General features: G+C 41.0%; 1 protein-coding gene across 2 annotated transcripts in view; it reads right to left on the bottom strand.

Annotated features, from left to right (window-relative positions):
* The window catches only part of ARHGAP44 (Rho GTPase activating protein 44), a 151,406-nt gene that overhangs the window by 37,864 nt on the left and 103,250 nt on the right, over positions 1-10,292 (bottom strand). For both annotated transcript variants that reach the window (XM_007455013.1, XM_007455014.1), the window contains exon 7: positions 6,696-6,813. In XM_007455013.1, the coding sequence (XP_007455075.1) occupies positions 6,696-6,813 (118 nt within the window). The remainder of the gene's footprint in view (positions 1-6,695; positions 6,814-10,292) is intronic.

Here is a 10,292-nt window from a genome sequence, read left to right as displayed (position 1 = left end):
CCACTAACAAAAAAAAAAAAAAAAAAAAAAAATGAATTCTGATTGTATAATTCCTTAGAGTTAACTTAAAAAATATTAGAAAGATAATTATGAGTTGGGAAATTAGATCTTATGCATTATACTGCTGAAAGATCACCATTTATACTACAAGGACTAATCCATGAGTTTTGTTTGTTTTCTATAATAACCATTTAATTCTGTTTAATCACAATCAAATTTCTAGAGGAAATTTAAATAATGTGTTTTTAATTCGTATTTTTTGATCAAGAGCTTAACTTTCTTCTACCTTTCTTACCTATTTGTGTCATCCACTGTCAATTCCTTGTGACCCTGAGTACCTATTTTCCTATGAGAGTCTTCATCTATTTCTTATTTATAAGATTTCTAAGAGTTTTTTAGATTGATGAGACCATCAGTTTTATCAAATACTGCTAATCTCTCCCCCAATTTCCTGTCTGAAACTGTAACTTTTTTTTTGGTACTGCATTTTTTTAGGGCTTCTGTAAATAGTAGTATGTATGAAATTTTTCTTTTTACAACCTCCTCCTTTGGTAATCTGCTTGGTGCCTCTCAACCAACAATATAAATATCCATATATATATATATTCAGTGGAGAATATGACATTTAAATCTTTGATAAATTGGGAATTTATTTTGGTACTTGTATCGGATACAGATTTCTTTTTTCAAAGAACTAACCAAATGTCTGAGAATTATTCACAAATAGACTGTCCCTATGGATTACAAATCTCACAGATGAAACTTCTCATATACTTGGACTTTGGATTTTCTTCTGGCTGGGAGGCCTTTTTTTTTTTTTCCACTGATGTTTTTATTTTTTAAATAGTACCTATTTTAACTATGTAATTCTATAATACATTTTAGGAGATAATAACTCAAAGCTCCAATAATTCTCCCACCATAACTTTAGAAACCTTTTACTACCCTTTGAAACATTTATTGCAATTCACCACAATCAAAATACTACACTTGTAATCAAAATAATTTTGGGAAATTCAATTTGTATAGTATTAACTCTTCTCATCTAAAAACACCTCTCAGTATTATAAAGCCTTCTTTGATTTCCTTAGTAATATTTTATAATTACCCTATATTACAAAATGTTATGGTAGGATTTTAGATATTTCTGTTGTTAAAAAAAATCCCCAAGATATTTATAAATACTGGTCTCTTAAGTACTTTTTCTTGGTAAAAAGTGAAACCTTGATTTTTACTGTTTACTTCTGGTTTCCTATTTGGCACGTAGAAGGTCAGTCCTAACAAACGCGAAGAGCTGCAAAAAACTAAAAAATCAACAACTCTTTTCAGATCCATCAGAGAAGTGAGGGTACAGGGCAAACCACTGCCCCCAAACCAGAGAGGCAGACAGGTGAATACGAGAATCACAACTTACTGGAGAAGAAATCCGGGAGCAGGAATCTCTGTAGTTTCAGGAAACCCTGAACTGTAATTGACAAACCGTAGGAGGCTCAGGGTGGCAAGTCTGAGAATTAAAAACTCCAGGGAATGGGGGAGCCCTCACACTCTTGCTGAGCTAAGTTCTCACAGTGAACATCAGAGAAAAACCCTCTTTGGCTTTTGCCAAGGGGAAGAGGAAAGGTACCATTTTGAAATGTTCTAGAGCATTCTACTCTTAACAAGACCTACCCTTAGGAGAAAACTTTTTTTTTTTTTTTTTTTTTTGGCCGTGCCGTGCGGCTTGTGGGATCTTAGTTCCTCAACCAGGGATTGAACCCGGTTCAACCCCATCTCCCTGTTCATCCTAATCACAGGGCTACAGAATGCTTCCCGCTCCCACACCTGACTACTACATCACTAAAGGCCTACTTACCTCAGTTCCCTTTACCCAGTACACACTGTGTCCACCTTTCGATAAAACTTGCAAGGCATACTAAAAGGCAAAAACACAGTTTGGAGAAACTGAACAAGCATCAGAACCAGAGTCAGATGTGTCAAGAATGTTGGAGTTATCAGGCTAGGAATTTTTAAAAATATGATTAACATGCTAAGGGCTTTAATGGAAAAAGTAGGCAGCGCACAAGAACAGAAGGATCATGTAAGTAGAGACATGGAAATTCTAAGAAGGAATAAAAAAGAAACACTGCACCTGCCCACCTGCCCCAGGTACCAGCAGGTTCCGTCTTATGGAACCCACCTTGACTTGGTTTTCCTGGATCTAAAGTTCTCTGGGTCTAAAGACAAATATCGTATGTTAAAACATATATGTGGAATCTGAAAAAATGATACAGATGATCTTATCTGCAAAGCAGAGATAGAGACACAGATGTAGGGAACAAGAGTTCTGATATCAAGGGGGAGGGGAGAGTGGGATGAACTGGGAGATGGGGATTGACATATATACACTATTGATACTATGTATAAAATAGAAAACGAATGAAAACCTACTGTAAAGCACAGGGAACTCTACTCAATACTCTGCAGTGACCTAAACGGGAAGGAAATCCAAAAAAGCTATACGTATCTATGTATATGCATAGCTGATTTGCTTTGCTGTACAGCAGAAACTAACACAACACTGTAAAGCAACTACACTCCAATAAAAATTGAAAAAAAAAACAAAAACAAAAAACAAAGCTCTCTGGGTCTAAAGATCTGGGGAGCTCTGCTTGGGCCTCACTGTGCCTAAACACAGGGAAACCAGACTGCCACCTTGGTCACCTTCAGCCCACAAACTTTCCTTTTGCTGGGCTGCCACAGTGTAGGAGATCCGGCTGAGAGAATACAAAGCCATGAAGCTAGAAGGGGAAATGACCCAATTAGGGCAACCCAGAAAGGGAAGGGAGGAGGACCACAGTGGGTGTTTAGAGCAGCTGGCAGCCAATGAAGTAGAAATAAAAGAGTAGTCAGAAGAGAACTTCAGAGAAAACATCAGTGCCTGCTCTCAAGGGGATCTGCTCAGCACACAAATAAGGCTGCCGAGAGCACAATGCGTGGTTTTATCCACTGGATGTGATCATTCTACAGTTCATATGATGAAACAGAGGCCACAGACCAGACAAGATAGCTATGAAAGAGAGTGGGAATTATTGAATATTATAATTGCTATGAAGTCATTAAAAGAGACACTACACAGTACTATCCCAGGAACGGACAAGCAGATGAATGGAATACAGAGCCCAGAAATAAATCTGACGCATCAGATGGTAGGATTTCACTTCAGGGGGAGGTGGCTTATCTAATAAATGAATTACCTCTTCATATGGGGGGAAAGCACCCAAATCTCTCCTGCACACCACATACAAAAATAAATTTCAGGTATATTAACATGCACAAAATAGGTGTACAAGATGCACTGAAGACATTAAAACAAAATTAAAGAAGAAAAATTTCTTAACCTCGAGGTGGAAGGTGCCTGATGGACCACCTGGGGTCTTCTCCCATACAAAGGAAATACAGGTATATGCTCAAGTTCTTAATGGCAGACATCAATAGAAACAAAAATCAAAAGACAACGGCAGACTGGAAAAAGTATCTGCAGCACAGCAGATAGAAGAAAGTTTAATAGCTCTAATTATACAGAGAACTTACACAAATTGCTATTAAAAACAACAGAAATACTGGTCTGACTGCCAATACAAATAGACAATTTGACCAACTAAGAAGGTCTAGAAATATAGGAAGAATGTCCAATAAATACACAAAGATATAATTAGGACCACTAACATCCTGGGAAGTTAAAATTACAATAACATAGGGATAGCTTTTTTTCCCCCTCACTGGACGGGCAAAAACTGAAACCAGGAAAAACATACATTACGGAGAAAGATAAAGTGAAATGTCCAATTCTGTATATTAGTGGTGGGAATATAAATTGCAGTTTCCTTTTTTTTTTTTTTTTTTTTTTTTTTGCGGTACGCAGGCCTCTCACTGTTGTGGCCTCTCCCGTTGCGGAGCACAGGCTTCGGACGCACAGGCTCAGCGGCCATGGCTCACGGGCCCAGCCGCTCCACGGCATGTGGGATCTTCCCGGACCGGGGCACGAACCCGTGTCCCCTGCATCGGCAGGCAGACTCTCAACCACTGCGCCACCAGGGAAGCCCCAGTTTCCTTTTAAGAGAGGTAAAATGGAGCTTTCCTGGTGGCGCAGTGGTTAAGAATCCGCCTGCCAATGCAGGGGACACGGGTTCAAGCCCTGGTCCGGGAAGATCCCACATGCCGCAGAGCAACTAAGCCCGTGTGTCACAACTACTCAGCCTGTGCTCTAGAGCCCGCGAGCCACAACTACTGAAGCCTTCATGCCCAGAGCCCGTGCTCCGCAACAAGAGAAGCCACAGCAATGAGAAGCCCGCACACTGCAACAAAGAGTAGCCCCTGCTCGCTGCAACTAGAGAAAGCCTGCGTGCAGCAACGAAGACCCAACGCAGCCAAAAATAAATAAATTAATTAAAAAAAAAAAAGAGAGAAGTAAACTGTCAATATCTATTAAAACTTAACTAGTATACACAGCCTTCTACCTAAAAATATCACTTTTGGGGATCTATCCTATAGGGGAAAAAAGTTACCAGTGTATAAGAATATACATAAAATGATGTTGATTATATCATTTTTGTTGATGGCAAAAAACAAAGAAACAAAACACATTAGTTTGAATATCTATCACTAGGAAAAATAGCTAAATATATCATGGTAGATACCTCCTTACTAAGGAATATTGTGCACAATATTAAGAAGACTAAGTTGGATCTAGAGCTACTAACCTGGAGAAACGTCCAGGATGTACTATTAATTGAGAAAAGTGACAGACCAATAGAAACAACATGACTGTTTTATAAACACACACATACACACAAACACAAAACAAGTACCTAGAAAAATGCTATATATGAGGGCTTATTTGTATGATTATAAAAAAGAAAAAAGAGTGGGAGGCTATGTAACAGGTCCTAACACTTATTTCCTTATCCGTATAACTTTTATGGCCACTCGGCACGTCACAGGGCACACTGTTCACAACAAATCTTAATAAATATTGTTGAGAAAGGCAAACTGGTCACCTCCTTTGCAAACGGAGGGGTTGGTTGGTTGGTTGGTTGCTGGGTAGGAAGGGAAAGAATTATTGGTGTTTTCTTAATATATTTTCAATTTTTGTCCACTCGTTTTGGTGAACATGCAATACTTTTGTAATCTCTGAAAAGGAATTTTAATATATTTTTTGGTAAAAACAGCCTATGTAAGAAGCTACCCAAGACTGAGTGAAGCTATTAAACTTTTACTCTAATGCGTTTGGATATTTGCATTCAGCAGCTCCCCTCACCACTTTTTTTTTTTTTTTTTTTCATTCCTGGCCACTCCGTGAGCCTTGTGGGATCCCAGTTCCCCAACCAGGGACTGAACCCAGGCCACAGCAGTGAAAGCCTGGAATCCTAACCACTAGGCTACCAGGGAACTCGCCAGCAGCCCCTCTTAACATCACCCTGCTGTGTCTAGCAAAGAAGGAATTCGGTAAGAAACAAGATTTAACTGAAGGACATGAACCCATGGTAAACGGGTAGAGAAGACACAGAGTAAAAGGGAAATCAACATGAGCGAAGAGTGATTCTTCACGAGGAGCACCACCGAGATCTTTGCCAGAGACACAGGAATTCAAATGAGAACCCAGCTTTACTCACAATGAGTCTTGGGTCTGAAGTATTGGTCTATCTTTGCTTGGCTCCACAGAACTGGAGGCTGAGAGATATCAAGTCCTTTCGAGATATTTTTGATGTTTCTAACTCCAGAGAGAAATTCTATCTGACTGTGAATGTCACCCGAATGCAAGGTCTGAATTACCTGTACAGCGTGGTCATAACAGCAGAAGCTGATGGACAAGGTAAGACTCGATGAAGCCACAAAGAACAAAGATGTACGCATGCAAAGTGGCCGCTCTCCTGTAAAACTGTATGTTAGGAAGACAACAGATACCAGCATAATTCTAGAAATGTGGTATTTTTGTTCCTTAGATCCAAACCCAAACTGGCATATCTGCACGTATACAGATGTACATATACACAGAGCATCAAGAATGGGTATTGCTGACAAAGTCCCATAAAACGTTTGTGGGGAAAGTAGATGAGAAACATTTGAACATGGGTGATGGGTGATGAGGGGCACCTATCACTCCCAAGGGCAGAGGCACACTTTGTAGAACGAGGTCCTCCTCTCCTGACAAGTGGAAGGTTTTCTTTGCTGCAAGTGTCTCCTTGGCTAGCATTTCAACTTCACAGATACATGTATGTCTCCCATGAAGCAAAGGACTGATAAAGTGACTCAGGAAACAGTAAAAGGCAAACAAGAAAATAATGTAATATCAACAGGGAGTCAAGGCTCATCTATTGTCTAAACTCTCAACTGTTCTGGGTGGCCTAGAATCTATGATTTGGGGCTCAGATGACTCACAAAATCTTGGTGGAGAAACCGAGGCCATTTCCTCTTGGCCCACCACGCAGGAATATCAGTGATCACCCACTGCTGTCCCCCCGCATCCAGGTCACCATGAAAGCCCCAACTCTTAGGGCTCGTGCAGGACTCTTTGGAGGTGTCAGCAGGCAAGCTTGGGGATGCTGATTCAACCAGAGGCTCACTGTTAGGGTTTTCACAGACCTCCAGCCAACAGAAAGGGACTCCCTTAGGGCTTCCCCATCTTTCTCAGTGGAGGGGAGCAAAGAGCTGGGTACCCTGCAAATCTCCACTCTGTTGGCAGATTCCTCCATCTCTTCCCTGAGGGCATCCGCTTTGGCACCTGCAGGCTGTAAGCTGCTGGACGAACCCGACGACTTGGAAGTCTGCTGCCACCTGATGGGAAAGAGGAGACAAAGAGGAGAGGTGTGAGACAGGTAGAGAAAGCCCTGGGGACACTGTGGGAAGCAGAGAAATAGCTGGTCATGAGTATCACCCAGGGAACGACACAGCCTCATTCCAAAGGAGAGATAATGAGAAGGTACCCAGTACCAGACCAGGAGAAAGGGGGCTCCAATGTCCAAGCGGCAGGACTGAAGGAGGCTGAGGATAGCGGCCACTGCAGACAGAGCAAGGATTCCCCAATTTGCCATCATCCTCCCTACTGTCTTCTGAACACTCAGGCCACACGACTTCACCACTGCTTCCTCTGGAGCACGGTCCATGCCATTCCTATTAGCTTCCTGCCTATCCTGCGGGCTGTGACTTTCGAAACATTCACCTACTTGGCTGAAGCCAATCATGGGTGCTAAGTGAGAGGACAAGTGGGTAAGATTAAAACAAATGTGAAAGCAAATGTCTCCACTGGTAAGCACTAAGCAACCTCTGACCAACAACACTGCAACACCTCATTTATATTTTCTTAAACATTTATCTCTCTGCAGAGAATACTGGCCTTCTGAGGGAGCCCCTTGGGAAACTTTAGTGGGGAAGCACAAATATTTCTGGTCGCTAAGTCATTATCAAGGAATTACCAAAAGCGGGCCCTGAAAGAAGGTTCTAATTATGCTAAGATGCTAGTAGCTATAGCAGGGAACAGCAGCTGAGGCTGTAAACTCAACAGCCTATAGGGCCCAGCAAGTAGGAAAAATAAGTCAAATGGGTCATTATCTTAAAATCTCTTCCACCCAATCCTTTATTTCCTACTTGTGACAGGGACATGAGATATAAAGCTGTTTCTCAGCTCTAAGAAAAACAATCGCGTAATCAGGATGACAAAGGCTGCCAATGCCTGGCTGCAGTCTTGGGAAGTCAGGAGGAACAGGGAGGGGACGGGGACCTGGTGGGGGTTCACTGGAGGGTGATCAGGGCTGATGGGGCCCGGGCAGGAGGAGTGTGGCCCATAGGTTGCTGGATGTTTCAACTGACAAACTGCGAACTGTCAAGTGAACTCATCAGATGAAACGTGATAACAGATTAAATAGCATCCTCTGAAACCATGCAGGCCAACCGTGTACGGACCAAACCAAAGAGGCCCGTGGGCTCCATCTGGCTCTTGGACTGTCCATCCAATGTAGAGGCAAAAAGTGCAATTTTACCCTCATTTTGAGAATCAAGAATTGAATCACTAAGTGTCTTCTCTGTACAATTCTTCTTTCCTCTTGTGTTATGTGCAGGGAAAAATTAGAGAGTGGGTCATTATAATACCAAAAAAGGGGACATTAGTTCTCTTTGCTATTAGCAAAAAGTAGCAAAATGAAGGATTCTCTGTCACTTAAAACGCGCACCCATGTGAAAATTACTTAAAAAGGCTTTAGGACATCAAGCTGGCTTGAAGCTCCAGAGATGGACACATGTACATGTCCTGAGAAAGATTCCTCATCCAAATTAGAAAGGATACATTCTATTCCAAAATGTTAAAAAAAAAAAAAAAATCTAAGCTAACAGATAAGGATTAGTAAAAATTCCTGGGCAATTCTTTCTTATAATGGTTTGCCCTACAGAAATATTTAATTAATACCTCCCAGGCTTAGCCAAATAAAATATGAAATGTCATGGTTGTAATTTAGATCTCAGATAATGAACGCACTTCCATGGCTGATTATGGTAGATCATGGAGCTACAACCACCATCCCATTCATGCTACCTGAAGGAAAAAAAAAACTAACCAATATATAAGTGTAAAAAATAAACAAAGTGGCCACAAACACTAAGCTGATTTTTAGGGTTTTACAGATCTGGATTCAATTTGTTTTTTTAAAAAAATCCAAATTACACTTAATATATGTATATTAAAATGAAGACACTCTCCAAAGTTATCTCCTTCTTTTCTTCCCTATTCCCCTTTATTCCCCACCCCCACCCCCAATTCTGTCCTGGTAGTTTAAAAACATACACCTTTCCCCTCCATTTATAAGTAATTTTACTTGTAACGGATAAGTTATCTACTTTGATATTACACAATAGTGATAATATGCCCCCCAAATGGTCCCTTTGTGGAGACTGAATAGCAAAACATCAAGGGAAACTTGGAAACGCTTGTACAGGTAGCAACTAATTGGGAAAAGTGCCACTAATCATGAATTTCGGCAAACAGTAAACGCCGGAGAGGGTGTAGAGACAAGGGAACCCTTGCACGCTATTGGTGGGAATGTAAATTGGTATAACCAGTATGGAGGTTCCTGAAAAAACTTAAAATAGAGCTACCATATGATCCAGCAATCCCACTCCTGGGCATATACCCTGAGAAAACCATAATCTGAAAGGACACATGCACCCCAGTGTCCATTGCAGCACTATTTACAATAGCCAAGACATGGAAGCAACGTAAATGTCCATCGACAGAGGAATGGATAAAGCAGACGTACATATATACGATGGAATATTACTCAGCCATAAAAAAGAATGAAATAATGCCATTTGCAGCAACATAGATGGACCTAGAGATGGTCATACTGAGAGAAGTAAGTCAGACAGAGAAAGGCAAGTATCATGTGATATCACTCATATGTGGAATCTAATTTTTAAAAAAGATACAAATGAACGTATTTACAAAAAGGAAACAGACTTACAGGTATCAAAAACAAATTGATGGTTATCAAAGGTGGGGAGGGATAAGTCAGGAGCCTGGGATGAACATACACACACTACTATATATAAGATATACAACCAACAAAGACCTACTGTACAGCACAGGGAACTCTACTCAATATTCTGTGATAACCTACATGAAAAAAGCGTCTAAAAAACAATGAATATATGTGTGTGTATAACTGAATCACTCTGCTGTACACCTGAAACTAACACAACATTGTAAATCAAGTATACGCCAATAAAATTAAAACATTTTTAAAAATCATGAATTTCGAGGAAGGACGATCTTCTCATTCAGAGGCTCTTATAAGTAAACTCAACAATTGTTCTGCTCTGTTAGGAGAAGAAATAAGGCTTCTTGTCCAAGAAGAGTTTGAAGTTTGAGGAGAAGAAAGTTCATTTCTTCCCACTAAGGTAGCTGAGGCGACCCCATCATTCTCTGCGAAAGATGCCATCAGTCTACGATTTGCGGATGGTGAAGACAGAATACAAGCTTTAAGGAAATGCTAATGGAAAGAAAAAGGCCAGAAGTAAGGGTAAGATGTTTCAGAGACCAGGAGAAGGGTATAGAAGGCAAACTCAAGACCAGCGCAGGGGGACAGGGAGTCCGGAAGAGGTTTTGGAAGGAAACAGGAAAGTTGCTTTAGGGGGACATTTACTGTTTCATCTGCCCAGTCTTCTCCGCTCCTCTGCCTTTGGCATCCTCCACTTTTTGAGGTCCCGGCTCAGAAGGAGGGTGCTACAAGGAATAGACCCTAATGTGTGCAGACTGACCAAATGGG

This window comes from Lipotes vexillifer, unplaced genomic scaffold (genome assembly GCF_000442215.2).
Source record: "Lipotes vexillifer unplaced genomic scaffold, Lipotes_vexillifer_v1.1 scaffold1233, whole genome shotgun sequence".
NCBI classification, from domain to species: Eukaryota; Metazoa; Chordata; class Mammalia; order Artiodactyla; family Lipotidae; genus Lipotes; species Lipotes vexillifer.
Note: the sequence above shows the minus strand (reverse complement) of the source record. Positions and strands in the feature narration are given on the sequence as shown.